The 20,628-nt window shown below is 49.1% G+C and overlaps 3 protein-coding genes across 5 annotated transcripts; 1 reads left to right on the forward strand and 2 right to left on the reverse strand.

The window, feature by feature from the left end:
• The first annotated feature begins 3,349 nt into the window (after positions 1 to 3,349).
• On the forward strand, positions 3,350 to 5,598 carry SDHAF1 (succinate dehydrogenase complex assembly factor 1). The gene has a single exon (XM_084905238.1). It carries the CDS (start codon positions 4,568 to 4,570, stop codon positions 4,970 to 4,972), a length of 405 nt encoding a protein of 134 aa, XP_084761364.1. The 5' UTR covers positions 3,350 to 4,567; the 3' UTR covers positions 4,973 to 5,598.
• A 4,348-nt stretch (positions 5,599 to 9,946) lies between these two features.
• Positions 9,947 to 15,309, reverse strand: SYNE4 (spectrin repeat containing nuclear envelope family member 4). 3 transcript variants are annotated; one of them, XM_084861325.1, is made up of 8 exons: positions 14,691 to 15,309; positions 14,354 to 14,504; positions 13,679 to 13,822; positions 13,303 to 13,482; positions 12,965 to 13,213; positions 12,126 to 12,203; positions 11,436 to 11,494; positions 9,947 to 11,342 (listed from the first exon to the last, which is right to left on the reverse strand). In XM_084861325.1, the coding sequence occupies exons 1-8, from the start codon at positions 14,813 to 14,815 to the stop codon at positions 11,171 to 11,173; spliced, it is 1,158 nt and encodes a 385-aa protein (XP_084717451.1). In that variant the 5' UTR covers positions 14,816 to 15,309; the 3' UTR covers positions 9,947 to 11,170. The 3 variants fall into 3 exon arrangements, with proteins under 3 accessions (XP_084717451.1, XP_084717450.1, XP_084717452.1); XM_084861324.1 differs by having other exon boundaries at positions 13,288 to 13,482; XM_084861326.1 differs by lacking the exon at positions 13,303 to 13,482.
• Positions 15,310 to 15,445: 136 nt separating this feature from the next.
• ALKBH6 (alkB homolog 6) lies at positions 15,446 to 20,608 on the reverse strand (the record flags this gene model as incomplete). The annotated part of the gene is given in 8 exon segments (XM_084861327.1): positions 15,446 to 15,875; positions 16,951 to 17,067; positions 17,243 to 17,394; positions 17,732 to 17,792; positions 19,145 to 19,213; positions 19,513 to 19,588; positions 20,551 to 20,596; positions 20,599 to 20,608. Coding segments are annotated over 8 exon segments (795 nt in total). The 3' UTR covers positions 15,446 to 15,611.
• Between the last annotated feature and the right edge of the window lie 20 nt (positions 20,609 to 20,628).

The following is a 20,628-nucleotide window of genomic DNA, read 5'->3' on the forward strand; positions in this document are numbered from 1 at the left end:
AGGATGGGCCAGCAAGAGAACAGTGAGGGTATCTGTCACAAACTGGCAGGTAAGCTAAGCCAACGCCTTTGATTAAAGGGTCAAGAGACCCCTGACTATGTCTTTTAAATTTCTAGTGTAACTTTGCTCAAGTGACTCAACTTCTCTCTGTGCCTATTTGCTCATCCACAAAAAATAGTAATAATAGTACCCACCAACCAGCCAGTGTGGCTCAGTGGTTGAGCATTAACCTATGTTCATGGTTTGATTCTGGATCAGGACATATGCCCTGCTTATGGGTTGAGTCCCCAGGATGGGGCATAGCCGATTAATGATTCTCTCTCATCATTGATGTTTCTATCTCTTTCTCCTTCTTCCTTCCTCTCTGAAGTCAATAAAAATATTTTTAAAAATAGTGCCCACCACATAGGGTAGCTGTGAGGATACATGGTTGGCATATAATAAGTGCCCAGTAAGTCTAAGCTCTTGCTGCCACTTTTATATTACTAGAGGCCTGATGCATGAAATTCATGCAAGAGTAGGCCTTTCTTCCCCTGGCTGCTGGCACCAGCTTCCTTCTGCTACCCGGGCGGGACCCAGACTTCCCCTGCAGCCCGGCTTTGTCTGGAAGGTTGTCAGGTCTAATTAGCATATTATACTTTTATTATTATAAATTATTGAAGCGGCAGTATATATAGTAGAGTGGTTAAGAACACAGGTCAAGCTGAAACCCGTTTGGCTCAGTGGAGAGAGCGTCAGCCTGTGGACTGAAAGGTCCCAGGTTCGATTCCAGTCAAGGGCATGTACCTGGGTTGTGGGCACATCCCCAGTATGGGGTGTGCAGGAGGCAGCTGGTCGATGTTTCTATCTCTCTAACCTTCTCACTTCCTCTCTGTAAAAACTCAATAAAATAAAAAAGTTAATTAAAAAAAAAAAAGAAGAACACAGGTCAAGAAATCAGAACTGAGAATCCAAGATGGCTGCACAGGTAAACATCTAGCCGCAACCACACACAACAATTTCAATAAAATACAACTAAAATATAAAATGGACATTACCCAGAACTATAGGAAAGTCGACTGACTGGAAATTCTACAACGAGAAGCAAGGAGAAAACCAGAAGGAAGCGCGGAGGAGCTGTAAAAGCCTAAGGTATGGAGACACATGGCGCGCACGGAGAGGATGGAGCTGGAGAGAAGGGGCAGCTGAGTGCCTGGCTGGTGTTCCCTAGCGGGAAGGAGATAAAAGCTCCGACTGTGCTGGGCCCCAGTTCCAATTGCCCTGAACCCCAGTTCTAGGCCAGACCCCAGGGACCCAGCTCATCCATAGGGAGCTGGGCTGTAAGGCAGAACCCCGGGGGAGCGGCGAAAGGAGGTCCCGGAGGCGCGCACATTGCGCGCAGAGAAGGGACAGTTGGCTGTGCCGCAGGACTGCCCTGGCGGGAAGGAGACTGGGGCTCCAGACTGCTCTGAATGCCACCTCCAATCCCACTTCCAACTGAACTGAACCCCAGTTCCAGGCTCATTGGGGGATAATTACCTAGACTATGGTAACAGGTGAAAATCGAGGGCACCTTTCTCTCAGAGGTGCTTGCAGCGAGTACTGAAGGACCCTGAGACTCAGGAGCTGAATAGGGCGGGGCCAAGGCTGTAGGTTCCACCCTGAAACTCCGCCCCATCAGGGAAGCTGCGAAAATTCGACAATGAAATAGATCACAAACGAAAGAAATGGAGGACAAAAAGCGACTGGATATAAAGTTCAAATCTACGCTTATAAGGTTTTTCAAGAATTTCCTAGAAAAGGTCAATAAGACCTATGAGGATATGAAAAGGGATCAACTAGAATTAATAAGGGATCTTATTAATTCTAATCTAAATCTTATCAATGAGAAATGATAAGGGGTCAACAAGAAATAAAGAATACATTGTCTGAAATAAAAAATATTATACAGAGTCCTAAAAACAGAATGGAAGATGGCAAGAATCAAGTCAAAGATTTGGAACATAAAGAGCCAGAGACACTTCTCTGAAAAAGCAAGAAGGCAAGAGAATCCAGAAAATTGAAGATAATGTAAGAAACCTCTGGGACAACTTCAAGCGAACCAACATCAGAATTATGGGGGTCCCAGAAGATGAGAGAGAGTAAGATATTGAAAACATACTGAAAGAAATAGTGACAGAAAACTTCCCCCACCTGGTGAAAGAATTAGACTTACAAGTCCAGGAAGCACACAGAACTCCAAACAAAAGGAATCCAAAGAGGACCACACCAAGACAGATCATAATTAAAATTCCAAGAGCAAAAGACAAAGAGAGAATATTAAAAGCAGCAAGAGCAAAGCAGGTAGTTACCTATAAAGGAGTACCTATACGATTGTCAGCTGATTTCTCAACAGAAACTATGCAGGCCAGACGGGAATGGCAAGAAATATTCAAGGTGATGAATAGTAAGAACCTACAGCCAAAGATAATCTACCCAGCAAAGCTATCACTCAGAACCGAAGGCCAGATAAAGAGCTTCACTAATAAAAAAAAGCTAAAGGAGTTCATCACCGCCAAACCAGAATTATATGGAGGGGGTTCTTTCAGAAGAGAAAGTAAATAAAGATAAAAATTATGAACAACAAATACGTAACTATCAACAAGTGAATCTAAAAACTAAGGAAATTAAAAAAAATCTGATGAACAATATTAACTGTTGAATATAATATAATTAGAGGTATGGAAGGGAAGTGAACTGACGATTCTTGGGGAAAAGGGGAGAGGGGGATGTGGGAAGAGACTGAACATAAACTGTGCACCTATGGATGAGGACAATGGGGAGTGGGGAAAGGGCAAAGGGTGGGATGGGAACCTGGTGGAGGAGAGTAATGGAGGGGGGAGGGGGAAAAGGAACATTTGTAATAATATGAACAATAAAATTTTATTTAAAAAAGAAAAAGAAAAAAAGAAATCAGAACCTCTGTGATCAAATCCTGGCTCTGCCACTTATCAGCCATGTGAACCCAAGCAAGCTATGTTATTTTCTGGGCTTCAGTTTCTTTATCAGTAAGAGATGTTTAAATGCTCATGGAGAGAAACCAGACAAGACAGGGTTGGAAATCCAGCAGAGGCATGTAGTATACTACACATATAGTACTGCAGATCTATCTTGTCAGAGTGTTGGTGAGAACTTAGTATCATTTAAAATAAATGCTTAAAAAATAAAATAAATGCTTAAAGTATTTTAAATACTTACTGTTTTAGAAAAATGCATTATATAAATAACATAAATTAGGTGAGACTATGTTAAAATATCAATTACAACATATTTTATTGCATATTATATTAATATCAAGTTTTTTCTTTTCCTTTAAAGTTCTCTTTTAGGAAAGTGTTTATTTACTACGGAAATTTTCAAGCATCACAAAAGAGAATACTGTTATGAAACCCCGTTATAGTTACAAAAATGTTACCATTCTTGCTTTCATCTTTCTTCTCATTCTTTTTGTTTTAGTCTTGCTTGAGAATTTTAAAGTAAATCGCAGTCCTTATTCTGCTTGCAAAGACTTGAGATATGTATTTCTGATAGAGACATCAGCAAGATTCACAGTGGTTCTGAGCGGCCCTTGACTCCCGAGCTCCAGGCCTATTGCCTGCCCCTAACTCGCCTCCTCTCTTTGCAGGTTAACTGCCCAGGGTTGTGGGGTGGTGGTTGCACGCTAGGCGGAGGCCTCCTGGCTTACCATGGAGAGGACCCCTCGCTCTGGGTGGTGTTGGAGTCTTAGGGGGCTGTGGGCCTATGGGCTTCCCCCGCGCTACCAGGGCGCCTCCTGGCTGCGTGCGTGACTACAACGAAACTGCAGCGGACGATTTGATACTCCCAGGACTTTGGGGTGCCAGGCTAGTCGACATGCTCCAGACGTGACGGGGCTTCAACAGCTGGTGAGGACCCTCCTCGTGCCTGGTGACCCGTCGACCCCGTCCTTCCAGGCCGGGGCTGCCGTCATCACAACTCCGCGCCACAGGCTGCGTTAGGCGGCTGGGAGCCAACACCTCTCTGCTTGTCTTCCCACGTCCTCGGGAAGCTGGCCTTGCCCTCCGTGCCCAACACTAACTGCGTGACCACGTTTCTCTGCACGTCCCCAGGGCTGGGACCAGCGACGCACGGAGCTTCCCGAGACTAATAGCGATGATTAAAAAATGGCAGTGCCTGTGTTCTCTCCCAGCGTCCCTGCGCCCGGAGGAGGGGACGGACAAGTGTCCTAACCTCTAATCTTCCTCTGCCAGGACTCAGGAATTCAGGTCAGAACCCCCAGTCGCCTAGGCCCTTCTCTTCCGGGTCCTATGAACTGCGGTGTCCTCAAGGACACTTACTCCCTGAGGGCCAGGCTAGCAAACCGGAAGTCCCGGCCCTTCGCGCAACATTGTGACGTAATCTCAGCGACAGCCAATGAGGCGCGACAGCGCCGGAGAGCGGGAGGCTGGGGGCGGAGGTTTTAGAGAGCGGAGCGGAAGTGCCTATTGCCTAGCACCCGGCGTATGCCAACCGGGGGGCCGCTCCACTGTTCTGGGCCGTCGCCTGCGCGCGCCCGCGGTCCGGCTCTACCATGAGCCGGCCCAGCCGACTGCAGAGGCAGGTTCTTAGCCTGTACCGCGAACTGCTGCGCGCCGGGCGCGGAAAGCCGGGGGCCGAAGCGCGGGTGCGGGCCGAGTTTCGGCAGCACGCCTGCCTGCCGCGCTCCGACGTCCTGCGCATCGAATACCTGTACCGCCGCGGAAGGCGCCAGCTCCAGCTGCTACGCTCCGGCCACGCCAAGACCTTGGACGCCTTCGAGCGCCGGCAGGGCGCGAACGAGGAGCCAGGCGAAGCGGGGGCCCCTACGACTCGGCCTCAGGAGAGTGACGATTCGAGGAACCCTCTCGAATGGAGTCACCGGAAATCCCGCCGGATGGACGGTGACAGGCCGAAGAGCTCAGATGGAGCAGGGGAACGATGGGGCGGGATCGCTTGACTGTGTGTGTGGTGGGACCAGGGAACCCGCATGGTGGAAGGTGAGAGGTCTTGAGAGACTAGCTCGATGGATTGGGGGAATCGGAGAGCCGTCCTGGCGATGTAGGGTCTAAAGACCACCATGACGGATGGCAAGATATGCTTGCCCTTGTACTATTCATAGTCACTTGTCTACCCCTTCATGAGAGCTTGCGGCGGGCTGTTTCGCCAGCTGGCTGGACTATGTCAAGTGAGAGCTACTGCTAGAAGGCATGGGGAGCCAGGATGCCCCCCTCCCCGCCCCGTTGGACCGAAAGAGACTGAAACACCCTTCTCTTCACCTCTGGCTCCTGAACTCCCCTCTTTGTATTTCATTCTGTTTTTGTGTTTGTTTTTGCTGAGGAATTTGAGAAGATGCCCTGATGGACGACGGTGAGAAGCCCCGTATCCCTTTGGAAAACTTTCCTCCCACTAATTACAGAAAACTAGGACTAGTGAGGAAGGGACTAGGGGTCTCATCCCAGCTGACCATTTGTAGACCCCTCAAGACCTCCACACTTACTGTTTCTGAGGGCGAACCCTGACTCCTTTACCCCTCCACCCTCAGGACTTCAAACAAATGGAATAAAGTTGGGGATGTGTTTACTTCCTGTTGGTGGTCTTAAAGATTTTATGTGTTTGGGAATATTTGAAGAGGCACACACACCAAGAAGTGACTCTCAACCCTTAATACAGTTCCTCATGTGGTTACCCCTAAAGACCCACAGGTTGAGAACCACTAGTAGGGTCGCCTGAGACCATCGGAAAACAGATATTTACATTACGATTCCTTAACAGTAGCAAAATTACAGTTATGAAGTAGCAACAAAAATAACTTTATGGTTGGGGTTCACCACAACATGAGGAACTGTATTAAAGAGTCACGGCATTAGGAAGGTTGAGAGCCACTGTTCTAGGAGGAATGGGTGTTCGGACCTGTCTTCCCCTCTGGAGCCCTGTAGATTGGCAGATCCATAAGAGACACCAAAGAAATCCCAGTTGACTCTTTAATGAAGAGGCAAGAGAAGGGATGGTAGAGCTGAGGTCTGGCTGGTAACCCCTCAGGCAATAGTGAGGGGGTCTTAAGCCTGATTGAGGAGTCTGGCCTCAGGACTCCTTGGATTTTTGTCAGCAAGACTCAGGGGTTAGGGAGGAGAGATGGAACATTAGGCCACAGGCAGAATCTCTCCCATGTCCCCATATGGGCTTGCTTTAGACATTCTTTGGAGTACTACCTTTTGCAATCCTGAGATGTATTTACACCCAGGTCAGTTAAATAAGTGGGAAGCAGATACAGTTGAAAGGAGGGGAGACCTCAAACCAAAGGGAAGATGTATAAAAGAGAAACAGTCTTCCCTAATCCCAGTGGGTACCCAATAATTATAAAGTGGGTTTGAAATTTGAAGAATTATAAGGTAAGGATAGGCTTCTAAGCTGGAGGACCAGTGTAGGCAAAGTCCTAGAGGAGATAAAGGGGAGACATGCAGGGTCCTAGGGGGAACCTGGGGTGCCCCACGGCACAGGCTGGCTTCTAGTTCTGCTTTGTCTCTGGTTAATATTCACCTAACCTCTGTCAGGCCCTTTGTTTATCTATCTTGGCCTCAGTGTTTCTCATCAGGGTGGCCCTGTTAGTCCTGCCCTGGCTCCATCTCAGTAAAAGCAAAAGTCAAAGTGGCTCACTCCTGGCTCCAGATCTTGTGACCTAACAAGCTTCAGGATGGGAGCTTCTGGAGCTGCAGGCAATGGGTGAGTTTCCACTGGGGCTGGGCTCCCAGATCATGAGACATTCACTGGGGTATTACAGATGTGCAGTTTGCTTGGTAGTGAGGATGAGGAAGGGGAATACTTGATTTGAGGTTGTAGATGAGTGGTAATTTAGAGCTTGAACTCCTACCTGGCCAGCATGGCTCTGGTTGAGCATCAGCTTGTGAACTGGAGGTCACTGCCTGGGTTGTGGGCTCATTTCCTAGTGTGGGGCTTGCAATTCTCATCATTGATGTTTCCCTCTCTCTCCCTCTCTCAGAAATCAATTTTTTTTTTTTTTGCCAAAACCGGTTGGCTCAGTGGATAGAGCGTCGGCCTGCGGACTGAAAGGTCCGGGGTTCAGTTCCGGTCAAGGGCATGTACCTTGGTTGCAGGCACATCCCCAGTAGGGGGTGTGCAAGAGGCAGCTGATTGATGATTCTCATCGATGTTTCTAACTCTCTATCCCTCCCTCTTCCTCTCTATAAAAAATCAATAAAATATATATTTTTAAAAAATCTATTAAAAAAAAATTTTTTTTTTTAAGAGCTTGCACTCCAAACTGGAATGCCTAGATTTAACCCCAGTTTTAACACCAATTACATGATTTTGGGCAAGTGATTTAACCTCTGTGCCTCAACATTATCTGTGAAATGGACATCATAATAGTGCCTCTCTCATGTGACTTTTGTGAAGATACAGTGAATTAAGTGTGGCAGATGATATTATCCAACCCCAGGATCCTCTTGCCTACTTCAGTTCACTTACAGCTGCAAAAGGAGGCTTTCTACTTCCAGCCCTGAGCTCTGGTATCTGCTCTGCTGAGAGTTCTCTGGAAGTTATGGGAAGTGAGCTAATGCTCTCAGCCTAAAGTGGATATCAGTCACTGGATGAGTGCCCCATACTTCCTGTTGTCTGGTCCCGAGATTGCAACAGCATTCTATAGGATCCTCATAAGAGCCATCCCCTCCACCCTTTCCCACAGTGGCTACCACTCTGTAAGCATCTTTTCTGGCTTACACCCTACCTATCTCACCCCATTCCCTGCCTCCTGCGTCCTGGAATCAAGTCTTAAATAAAGCACCGTACCCAAGTCCTTGGATTTCTGTGCTGTGTGTAAAGCCCACAGTTGATACTCTGTGTCTGCTATGTTTTTTGTTGTTGTTTTGTTAATCCTCACCTGAGGATAATTTTTCCCTTGAGCCCTAGCTGGTTTGGCTCTGTGGATAGAGTGTCGGCCTGCAAACTGAAAGGTCCAGGTTCAATTCTGGTCAGGGGTACATGCCCAGGTTGTGGGCTTGATCCCCAGTGGGGAACCTGCAGGAGGCAGCCAATTCATGATTTTCTCATCATGGATGTTTCTCTCCCTCTTCCTTTCTCTCTGAAATCAATAAAAATATTTTTCCCCTTCATATTTAGAGAGAGTGGAAGGGAGGGGGAGAGACAGAAACATCAATGTGAGACAGAAACATTGATTGATTGCCTCCTGCATGGGCCCCAACCGTGGTGAGGTTCATGACCTGGTGTCCTGTTGTTGGGGCAGGTGTAGGAGGCAAGCAATCGATGCGCCTCTCTCATATTGGTATTCTCTCCCCCTTTCCTCTCTCCTTCCACTCTCTCTAAAAATAAATGGAAAAATATCCTTGGGTGAGGATAAATAATAAAGTTATGTATTTTTTACCTTTGAAAAAATAATGTCTGGTTTCCCTGGCAGATTCTGATCTTCATCCTATTGGGAATGACAAGTTACTAGAATATGTTGTTGTCTTAGGTCACAAACTGCTGTCCCAAGGGTCCACGCCAGATGCATGAGGCGATTCAGGGGAGGGGCAGGGACTTGGGGAATTCTGGGAACTCACAGTTCCTAAAGAAGAAAGTTCCTACCACTCCCTGCTCAGTACCCTCTCAAACAGTGGCATCCACGGTGTTAATGATGTGAAGAAATTTTCTTTAGGGTAATAAAAGAATTGTGACTAAATTTTAAAACAGAATCCTCACCTGGAGACACTTCCTGAATTGTTGGTAAAAGGATATGCTGAGTAGACTTGAGAAGAATTAGGAAAGGAGAGTGGGCACCTGGAAGGATTAAAGGGATTGACCCTGAGTTGGTAATTACAACTGGTGAAGAGTCCACAAGGACCTGTAATGCTATTCCTTATTTTTTTTGTACAAGTTCAAAAAGTACCAGAATGAAGTTGAAAAAACGAAACGAATTCACTCAGACTGGAAGTCCTCACTGTGGTCCATAGGCTTCAGCTGATCTGGCCCCATAACCTCTCTCTCACCTTCTCCCACTCTCCCGCTCCAGCACTCACACTCCAGCCACACTAGCTTTCCCATGTGCCAAGCATACTCCTACCTCTGGGCCTTTGCACTTACTGTTTTCTTACCTGGAATGCACTTCCTCTAGGTTGGCACTGCCCAGGATGGTAGCTGAGAGATACTGTGACTGAGGAATTTTTCAAATTTTTTAATAAATTTTTTAAGTAATTTAAAAGGGATGCCGTGCAAAAGATTCCTCTTTGGGTAGGACTACATTTTATTTAATCTGTTGGAAATTAAGTGTCTGAATTGAGATGTGCTATAAAGAGTGAGATACACATCAGATTTCAAAGACAGTAAGAAAAAAGGATTATAAATCCTCATGTATTTTTATATTCATTACACATTGATGTTTTGTATATATTGGGTTAAAATATAAATTATTAAAATTATTTTTCATCTGTTTCTATTGTTTAATAGGGACTACTAGAAAATTTTAAATTATATTTATGCCTCACATATTTCTACAAGAGGCCCAGTGCAAGAAATTCGTACACTCTTGCGGGGGGAGGTCCCCTCAGCCCAATCTGCGCCCTTTCACAGTCCCTAACTTTCAGTTACCCACAAAAACAAATTCCCATTTCTGTTTAAATCAGTGGTGATTGGGGTTCAGTCACGGGCTCCCTGTGTGTCCTCGGTGACTTCCCCACTAGAGCCTGTTTCCCATTCTGTTAAGTGGGGACATATCATTGGCCATGAAAATTAAAGAAGAGATCTTTCTTAAATGCTCATCCAGGACCCTAGCACAAGGCTCTGTTCTTGAGTCTGATTCTTTTTTTCTTTTATTGATTTTTACAGAGAGGAAGGGAAAGAGATAGTTAGAAACATCAATGCGAGAGAAACATTGGGGGTTGCAAGCACATCCCCGGTAGGGAGTGTGCAGGAGGCAGACTCCTGCACACTCCCTACCGGGGATGTGCTTGCAACCAAGATATATGCATGCTCTTGACCGGAATCAAACCTGGGATCCTTGAGTGCGCAGGCCAATGCTCCATCCACTAAGCCAAACCAGTTAGGGCTTGAGTCTGATTCTATTCCACCTCTTGTCCCAATACTTTAAGCTCTGGGAAGTGGTTGATCTTAAACACCTGGATACTGGACTCCAGGACTGAATCCTGGAAACTCCACTTGATTGTTATCATGACCCATGGAAGAATTTCACACCTTGCACCACTGATGGCCCAGCCTGGGAGCCCACCATGTAGACACCACATGTATAAATGAGGTGTAGCCCGCTTATACCACCTGTGCCTTTTCTGTACACACCTCTAGCTTCCTATGGAAAGCACCTTGCTGCTCTGCCCTAGAGATCTTTAAAAACAGGAGAAGCTGGAAGTTCTGGGGAGTTGACAGTTTCAGGAACCAATGAGAGCCGTTTATATAAATGCCAATTTCTTTGACTCTTGGGTGGAATAACTTTGTGTTCCACACAGTCTCCTACAGGTCGCTAGTGGGATGGCACCCAGGTTCCCAAAGCAGCAACCAGCTCAGCGCTCCCTTCCCTGGCTCACTTCCTCAGACCCCTACCAATCTGCCTAGGATCACCTCCTAAAAAAACTGTGCTTGCATCTTTGTCTCAGAGTCTAATGGGCTGATTCAGTTCTGCATCCTGTACTCAAGGCAAAAGAATCTGTGGAGAGGGCTGTCCACATATATCAGGGCTGTATCCTAGATTCTGAGTACGCAAGTACCCAATATCTACACATTCTGCAATAGACTGATGTTTGTATCCCTTTATATATGTATGTGGAAATCCTAACCTGCTATGTGACTGTTAGGAGGTAAGGCCTTTGGGGGTGGTTAGGTCTGAGGGTACAGCCCTCATGGGAAGGATTACTGGTCTTAATCTCTGAAACCCCCGAGAGCTCCCTGCTCCTTCTGCCATGTGAGGACACAGCAAGAAGACAGCCATCTATGAACCAGGAAGTAGGTCCTCACCAGATACTGAATCTGTCAATGCCTTGATCTTGTACTTTTCAGTCTGCAGAACTGTGAGAAATAAATTTCTATTGTTTATAAGCCATGCAGTCTATGTTATTTTGTTACAGCAGCTCAAATGGACTGAAGCACATCCTTAGACAAGTGACCGTTTATTACATATGTCTGGGCTATGTACTCAGATTGGGGGGAGACCATTGACATAGTTGAGCACCAAGTAAGGTGTCCTGGCCAGTGGGGCAGGAGAACAGCAGGGGCCCCCTGACTGGGACAGGAGCAATGTGAAACCCACCAAGAGAAGGAAGAGAAGAAGGAAGGTCAGGGGCCGCCTGGATGCAGTAGTGGGGGCTCTGTAAAGGAAAATGCAGTGTTAAATATACAGTGGGCTGCCATCATGAACCCTGTCTCCCTACACCCCCAGGCCCATTTCCCAGGCATCTCACCCAGGATCTACCTCCAGCATCACATCCTGGAGACTGGAAGATGCTTGAGTCTTCTTGTCCTAAGGGTAGATAGTAACCAGAAGCAGGATACATGGAAGGGACACTTAGTGTGGACTTTCCCTTATTACCATAGACCTTCAGGGCTGAGCTTATTTCTCCTCCTTTCCCAGTATCCCCCTTCTTCCCCAGGGCCCCTCATGGGCTTGGAATATCTCTAAGTATAGTGGATGTCTATCTGTGGCTATCCTCCAACCAATTCCCCTTTTTCTGGTAACAGGGGCTTAATTTAGTGTACAGGGGTATCACATTTCCCCACTTTCCTAACAGTACACCTCTACTTCCATGACTAGACATATGACCCAGATATGGCCTATCAGAGCCTTCCATCAGGTTGGCCACTGTAATTGGTTCAGGACCCAAGGGGAGTGAAATTAGCCTTGGTCCATGGTATTCTCTTGGGTGGGTAACCAGTAGAAAGTATGTAGCTACTGGGGCAGCCACTTTTCTGAGAAGGAATCCACCTTGGGGAAGTAGAGTTTCAAGAGCAAGGGTCTGAGCCGTGATAGCATTAGCAGTCCTGAATTCAATAGTACCTGGACTTTTCGGTTATATGAAAAAATAGCATCCCCTCTTTTGTGTAATTCAATTTTGGTCACTTGCACAAATTGATATACCTGAGGACCAACTGACCTGAGACTTCTGGAGCAGGGAGAGTCTTTGATGACCTACTAAGTGTTTCTGGTGGCTGAGACCCAACATGAATATGTCCTGTAGAGAGAGAGAGTTGTGGGGTCCTGGGACAACCAGTGATAGAGAGACACAAGATGGGGAAGAGCAAAGATAGGGGTGTCACAGAGATGTGATGCCAGGGGAAGAGAAGGATCTTGGGAAGACACAAAGAGAGGGGCAGAGCCAAAGAACCTGAGAGGAGAAACATTATTCATTCATTCACTCAACTAATATTTAATGAGTGTCTATTACATGCCATGCAGTGTTCTAGGAGCTGGGGACACAGTGGCAATGGAAACAGGCAAAGTCTATATAATGTCAAGATGTGCTAAGTGCCATTAGAAAATAAAGTAAGAGGGTTAGGATAATGTTTGGAGGCCAGATCAGGCCTCTCTGAAGAGGTGACACTTTACAGGATCCTGGAATGAAGGTAGGAAGCAAGCTGGACATGCATCTTGGGGCTTTGAAATGGGAGTGAATTTGGAATGTTTAAAGAAGAGTCAAGAAGCTAGTGTGACTGTAGCAGATTGAGCAAGGGGATGGGGGGGAGAGTGAGAGGAAACAAGGAAATGTACATATAGACAGATGAGAAAGAAAAACAGAAAGAATAAGATAGAGGAAGATAAAGAAATCAAGAGACAGAGGGAATGAGAAAAGCACTGACTCACCAAGAGGGAAAGGGAGAGGCAGAGGGAGAGACAGAACCGCCAAGATCGCCTTGAAAGGAAAAGACCCTGCTAGGAGATGCACAGAGGTGTCCTGTGGGTGCCCGGGTGGGGATGTCCCCCACCTGCTCTCACCTCAAGGCCTTGTCCCCTGCTCTGGGGGCCCCTGTGGCCACACAGCTCACAGGGAGCCCCTGGTGTCCAGGCTGTCTTTTGCCCCAAGGGCCCGAAGCCCCCAATGTCCCCTGCCGGGTCCCACTCTAACTCTGCGGGAGTGGGGAGGCTACTGGGTTCCCAGGACCCCCAGATCCCACCAGGTCCGGGACAGTCTGAATCCGCCTCAGTCTCCAAATCCTGGTCCAGTGTGTTGGCCTCCTTGAATACCTGGTCAGAGGATAGAGGTCATGGGGGGTTGTGAAATTGGCACCAGTGCTAGGGATCACCAGTTTGGGCCATACCAGGCTGTAGCTGACTAGCTGGGCCTGCAACCGCCACAACCGCCAGAAGATGCTGTCTCGGTGGGCTCCAAGGGCCCTTAGGACCTGCTGCAGGGATGCCCAAGCCTGAGGCTCACTCCGCTGTGCCAGCCCCTCACTGAACGTCAGCAGTGCATCTACACACTCAGCTGTCCCACGTAGGTCTGCCTGTAGGGTCTGGGAACACATGATTGGACACCACCACTATCCCCACATACACCAGGAAACCAGAAACCTAGGACCTGGAATTACATGGCCCCCTTTCCTACCCAGATACCTAGAACATTGAGTAAACCCATTTTTCACCCAAAGGAGCTGGTATCCCTCCTGAGGCCCTGCCCCCCTTCCCACAGCCTGGCCTCCCATTGCCCACCTGCAGCTGGACCATCCCATTCTGGGCCAATGTCCTGGGCCCCAGGCCTCGCTCTAGGTCCTGCAGCCGGCGACCCAGGCCCAATAGGCAAAGGTGCAGGCGATCCTGCTCAGCCTCCAGGACCTCCCAGCCAGAGAGAGGGCTCTGGGAAACACAAAGGGCTGAGTCAGTGCCAATGGGCCAACGAAGACCTTGTTCCCACTCTCATTGCCACCCCTCTTTTGCAGACTCCTGCTTTCTGGATGCTTCTCTGAAGCAGAGTCTATCTCTGGCTCTGCACCTAAGGTCCTTCCCAGTGGAAGGCCTGGGGACCTCTAATTCAAAGTCTCAAGGTTTTCAAAGCTCCTAAAAACCTGGGACATGCAGGACATGGAGGTCTGAGGATCACTCTGCTGTGCCAGCCCCTCACTGAACACCAGCAGTGCATCTACTGGAAGGGGGTGATAGAGCTGGATACCCCTACAAGGAATGAGGCTGCACCACGGCCAATCATGAAATAATTCTCTCAGTTTGAAATACTTCTATAATGATTGACAAAGAATCATTTATAGTGTCCCTCCTGCCACAGGTGCCCAACACTTTTCCTGAATCATCAATTCATCCCCAGAGTGGAGGCCAGATTCTAGGGGAAAGAGAGGAGGTGGGGCACAAGGGGCCTGGGTTACCTCAGCTCACCTCACGGTGTTTGCCCCCAGTGGAGTCCTCATGGGAATAAGGCGTTGGCAATCTGGGGTGACCAGATGTAGGCTCAGTGTTCTTCGGCCCACCCTGTAAGTGCTCAGAAGGGCACAAAGAGTCCTGCCCCGGTGTCTGGGCTTGCTCTGGCCTGAGAGGGAGGAGGCATTGGCAGACCTTGGGTGAACCTAGGTGCCCATTATCCACTTTAGCCTACCCATCCCAGCTTCCTCTCCCACATCCCCAGGTGATCATAGCTACAGTACCTCTTACCCTCATAGTGCCCGTTACTGCCACCACCCCTTTAGGACCCAAGTTCCAAAAGCCCAGCTCCTACCTGATTCTTTCCTCTTCAGAAGGGCAGATGGTGCATTCAGCAATATCCAGTTCCCTAGGAGCTCCAGGGGGATGATTGAGGGGCTCTGAGCGGGGTCCAGGGTCCAGAGATGGGGGGAGGGCCATAGCTGGGGGCCTGGGAATAGTCAGTGAGAATACTTTGGTCCCAGCCCCAGTCCCTTGGAGATCCCAGCTGCAGCCTAGTTCTTCCCTTTCTGGAGGGACTGCTGACCCTACCCTCACCCTGTTCCCTGTAGCCCTGACTCTGGGACCCGCTGATTTTCAGTCCAAAGTGAGGGGCACACTTGCCCCTCAGTCTTTGTCTCTAGGGACACACTGACCCTTGCTCCCTGACTCCCAAAATCAGCTAATTTCAAGGTATCCAGCCTTTTCCTAGACAATGGTGTCCCCTCCGACATCCACAGGACTCACCCAGGCCCCAGGCAGAAGGAGGCCCAGGAGCAGGCTCAGCTTTACCTCCTTTTAAGTGAAACCTGGGCCCAGGTAACTTGATGCCAGCTCAGGTGACAGTGGCACTACTTTAACTCCCTAGCAAACAAGTAACTGAACTTCCTAAGCTCACCCCAACCCACCCAATGGGGTATAATCCTGCCCCCTCAAGAGTCCTGGATTCTGCATAGCTCATCTGAACCATTCTTCTGACCCCCAGAACCCACACCATTTAGGGTCTCAGACTTAGCACCCCTCAAGAACACAAGCATCTGTCCTCCCACCCCCAATCTAAAACCAAAGAAAGATTTTTGTTGGTTTATTTGAAATGAAGCCTTTTTCTGTGGTTCCCATAAAGTTATAGGGAAAATGACTCATGGGAGCCGCCTTTGCCCAGGACTTCAAGGCTGCAAGGTTGCAGCTGTCCAGGACTTGATAGTCTGGGAAGCCCAGCAGGTCCTGGGGCCAGGCATCACTTGCTAAGGAGCAGTCCAGTCCTTAGCACACGGGGCACCCGGCGGATGGTCAGCGAGACACGGGTGCCACGGACCAGGTGGGCTCCAGGTCTTGCCGATGGGCAGGCAGCAGCATTGAGCGGTAGGGAGGCGGTGTCAAGTGGATCTACACAGGCCGCTGCGATGCCGTGGAGGAGGCGCGTGTAGGCAATATCACGAAGTACCAGGAGGCTGCGGGGTTCCAGCAACAGCGAAGTGACCGGCCGGGGCGGGGGCCGGGGCTGTAAGGAATATAAATGGTCAGTGGGTCCCCAAAAATAGGAGGGTGGGAGCAGTTAGCAGACTTCGAGAGTCGGGGAGCGAGGGTCAGTGTGCCCCTAGAGACAAAGACTGAGGGGCAAGTGTGCCCCTCACTTCGGACTGAAAATCAGCGGGTCCCAGAGTCAGGGCTACAGGGAACAGGGTGAGGGTAGGGTCAGCAGTCCCTCCAGAAAGGGAGGAACTAGGCTGCAGCTGGGATCTCCAAGGGGCTGAAGCGGGACCAAGGTATCAGTGGTCACAGGGAACTGGGGAGAACTAGGTTGAGGGCTTGACAGAAGTCAGGAGTTGGGGTGGGCAGGAAGGGGGTGGCAGAATGAGGCAGAGATGATCTGGTATAGTCTGGGAGCATCTGCAGACATCACGATTTCTGAGGTAACTGGCATGACAGGCAGGATATGGGGGTAACCAGGAGCATGCAGCACTAAAAAAGGACCTAAGAAACAGCTGGGCCAGGATGTCCAGGGGCTTCTGTGAGCACTGTAGAGTCAGAAATGCATCACTCAGAGAAAGAGGTCAGGGAAGCTGCTGTCATGAGCAGCCCTAGGAGGACAGTCAGGCTATCCTAGGAGTCTTTGAGCAAGCCAGGTGCCAACGTGTGCCCTGACAGATCACATAATGTGGTGACAGGCAGGAGGTCAGTATTGGGGTGCTCTGTACAGTAGGCAGAGAAATAGGATATCTGGAAGGATATCAAGAACACTCACAAATGAATGGTGTTGGAGTATCTGAAGATATCAGTGTCTGCTGGAGTATTGGGAAACCCTGCATGAGTTATTGGAGCACTCTGAACGTGTGGGCTAAGGGATCTTTAGGGTGTCAGGACATTCCAATCAGCAGGTAGGGATATTGGAGGATCTGTGGATACCAAGCTTTCTAGGGCACCCGGCAAGCAGATGGGTTGCATTCTATGAGGAGCAGGGGAAGGATTCTGGGAGGTTATCACAGGTATTTTGCAGGCAGGTGGGATTGGGGCTTCTTAGATGATGTGGATGTGAGAGTGCCCACAAATGACTGGGGCAGTATCCCAGGGCCCACCTGCTCTGTAGGGTCATCATCCTTTGGCTGCCGCGGCTCGTAGAGATCCAGCATGGTGTGGGAGCCCAGGCTGATGGTGCTGACGGTCGGGTAGTACAGTGGCCCGTCCTTGTGGGGCTGGGGAGTTGGCATCAGGGCTGGACAGGGCAGGAGTTCACACCCCCCACCCTCCAAGGTCCAAGGGGGTCTCCCAGCTGGGGACAGGGAGATGAATGCCTGGTGGGGTATGTAGCAATGGCCTGCCCCATGATGGATCAGAGGTCTGGGGATTGGGGTAAGGATGTGTAGTTACCATGATGCCCTCCCCAGGCAGATACTGGTTCACAAGGACATGGTTGGCTGGGAGACCCCCAAAAAGATTGAGATCAGATACTTTGTCCACGTAGCGCTGAAGCCACAGAGGAAGCCGCTCAGGAACCATCCCTCTGGGATGTGGGAGCCCACCTGGAGGAGGGCAATGGGGTCCTGAGAGCACCTAACCAAGGAACCCTCACACCTCGAGCCCTCATTACTGATACCAGGTTTGGTAGCATGCTGACCTTCTCAGGGATGCCTGATTCTTTGGAGATCACCACCCAACCCTCCAAAGGTTTCCTAATGCCTCAAAGGTTTCCTGGAACCTTTGAGACTCCCAACTTATATGGAAATTCCTAATCCCATAGAACCTCTGCTGACACTTCTGAATCCTCTGGTCCTTGGGACTCCTTGAACTAACCAACCTGAAGCACCTGCCCTAACCCACATCCTTAAGCCACCCGTACCCCCAGGCAGGAATACTCACCCCAATTCTGTAACTTCCTCCCCGAGAGCTGAGTCCACTTTGGCTTTGGGGCATTGAAGACCTAGGAAGTGGGGAGGTGGTTACTCATTTTTCAGGACTGTCCTCTCTGATTCTCCCACCCAGGCCAATATAGAGGTCTTTACCTGGGGTGGAAATGGGTTCTCTCAGTATCTGTGGGAATGGTTTTCTGAGATGTTCTCAAGATTTTTATGTTTGCTCTTTCCCCTGTGGCAGCTGCTGCTAGCCGCAAAGCCCACCCTATGTCTATTGGGATCAAGAAAATGAACCAGGGCTACACAACTGCGCTCTGAATCTACTTAGAACTCTGGTCTGCACTGGGCTCTTTTAGCCCAGTAAATAGTCTGCACCCTGTAATTTCCTGGGCTATCTCAGAATAGTCTAACTTCTGGGACCTCCTTGTTTCTATCACCTGAGGGTTAGGGGGAGAGGGGGAGTTGGGGAAGACGTGCTACACTAGGCTATATCAGCATAGCAAAGAGAGTACTTTGAAAAGTCTCCACTGCCAAGATACCAAAGTTCTAGAATGGGCCATCTTCAAGAAGTCTATACTCAATAATCTCCTTGTTCCCTTTATGGTTATGGGGCTGGAATGGGCTATCTCATCACAAGAGTCTGTGCTCTGTGGCTAACTTTTTCCTGAGACTCAACCTAGATTAGTTGGAATAGCACAAGAAAGAACTGTGCTATATTAGTGTGCGAGTGCACACTCTATTATTAAGGCCAATAAGGATTATCCCAGTGCAAGGACTGACCTTTGTAGTCTATTTCCCCAAACCTTAAATAGAATACAGACTAGATTATCTCAGCACAGTGGTCTGTGTTTAGAAATCTTGTTCCCAAGAATCTAGGTCTAAGCTGAGCTATTTAAGCAGAGGAAAGAGTATACTCTGTAACATTGTGAGGCCTGGGCTACCTCAGCACTGGAAATCCTTCATTCCCCAAACATCAAAGACCTGAACTGGGCTATCTCAGCCTATATTTATAATCTCCTTTTCTCTAAAATAGCAAGATTGGGCTCTGTCAGCACAGAGAATATGGGCTCTGTAATGTCCTTATTTCTGAGGCTCTGGGCTTGTACCAGCCTATTCCAGCACAAGGAATCTGATCTCAATAACATCTTTGTTTTGGAAGCTGGACTGGCCTATCTCAGCACAGGAAGTCTGAGCTCCATAATCACTTTATTTCTAAGAATCAGTTTGGTTTTCCCTATCTTCCTGGGAAAAGCTCTTTCTGACAGGTCCAGTAAGTCCCGAGAGTGAGGGATGGGTGCCATGTGGCACTCTTTTCCTGCCAGAATCTCCATTATAGCCTCAGGGCTCTCAAGCAGGAACCAGGGTTTGGGGAAGGATCTGGAAAGATGGGAAAAACAGACCAGAAGGGCATTGAGATCACCTGTCGAAGCAAATACTCTTCCTCTTCCTTGGAGATGAAGTCAGGGACATAGTAGATTACAGATGGTGCCTAGGATGGAGAGATCCCTCTTGAAACTGGTGCCCTTTGATCTACATGGGGACCCTAGCAATGATAAGCACCCCCACCCTCTGTAGTGAGGCTCAGGATGTCCCTAGACAGGCCAGGGCCTGAAGTTGAGGGACCAATGTCCATCTGAGGGATAGAAAGTGGAAGTGAGATAGGGGAAGAATGAATCTGGAGGGGGCCGGCCCAGCTCACAAACCCAGGAGTCAGCCTGCTTTATCACCACTCTATCTTCCACCCTCAGTCCTCCCACCTTCACCCTCTGCACCCCCAGTCCTGACAACCTGCTCCACCCTGAATGGTTCCAGGGCTGGGACCCTGGAGTCCTGATCCTCCGACACCAACTCCATGCACACGATCCTGTGAGAAGGGGAGAATATGCTCAAGTCACCAAGCCTCCTACCCTCAGGCTCTATCATGGGTCAGGGCCTCAGCTCAGCGCTCTAACCAAGCTCACTGGGTTTCTAAAACCTGCATCCTCAGCCTCTCAAAAGCCACCCAGTGAGTCCCCAGGCTCTTTGCCTGGACACAGTAAGCACCCAGAACATGCAAACTCCATCTACCAAGAGCCTATCAAACTACACATATTTGTTCTTTCAAGAGAGAGCACTCTCTCCCAGAGAACATCCTGACCCCACTGGGAGCCTTTCTCAAGAGCTTCACAGCTTCTAGGGCTGCACCCCAGAACCCCTTTAAACATCTTAACTTGAGACCCCTTTCTAACAACCAGATTTGCAACCTTGAGCCTCGCTCTCTAACAACATTAAGGGTCCCTATGGACTCCTCCTGCCTCAGGCCCTTTTAGATGCCACATTCTGAACGCCCTGTACCCTCAAACCGAATCTCCTCTGACACATCCATGCTGTCTCCTTGGATTCCACCATTCTGGACTCCCTCAGATTTCCCTTCCCGCGCACCCCTTCACTGCAGCGCTCTTGAACCTAAAGCCCTGAGCCTGACTCCTCTCAAGCCTTCTTTCTACCCAGCATCCCTGAGCCGCCCGCCCCCGCGCCCCCTTCACACACACACACACACACACTCTCTCTCACATACACACACACTCTCACATACACACACACTCACACACACACACACTCTCACACACACTCTCACACACACACACTCTCACACACACACACTCACACACACACACTCTCACACACACACACACACACACTCTCTCTCACACACACACACACACACACACACTCACACACACACACTCTCACACACACACTTCGGACTCCTATGTGAGCTTCCCGGCCCCCACCCTCAGCTCCCTCGGACCCCTCTTCACGCCCTCCGCCACCCGCAAAACTGACCGTCCAACAACGTCCCCACCAATATCCAAATTCAACACGCTTTTCCTTTCCCAGCCATTTCCGCCCCCTCATTTCCGA

The sequence above is a fragment of the Pipistrellus hanaki genome (assembly GCF_964339955.1).
Source record: "Pipistrellus hanaki genome assembly, chromosome: 15".
Taxonomy (NCBI): Eukaryota; Metazoa; Chordata; class Mammalia; order Chiroptera; family Vespertilionidae; genus Pipistrellus; species Pipistrellus hanaki.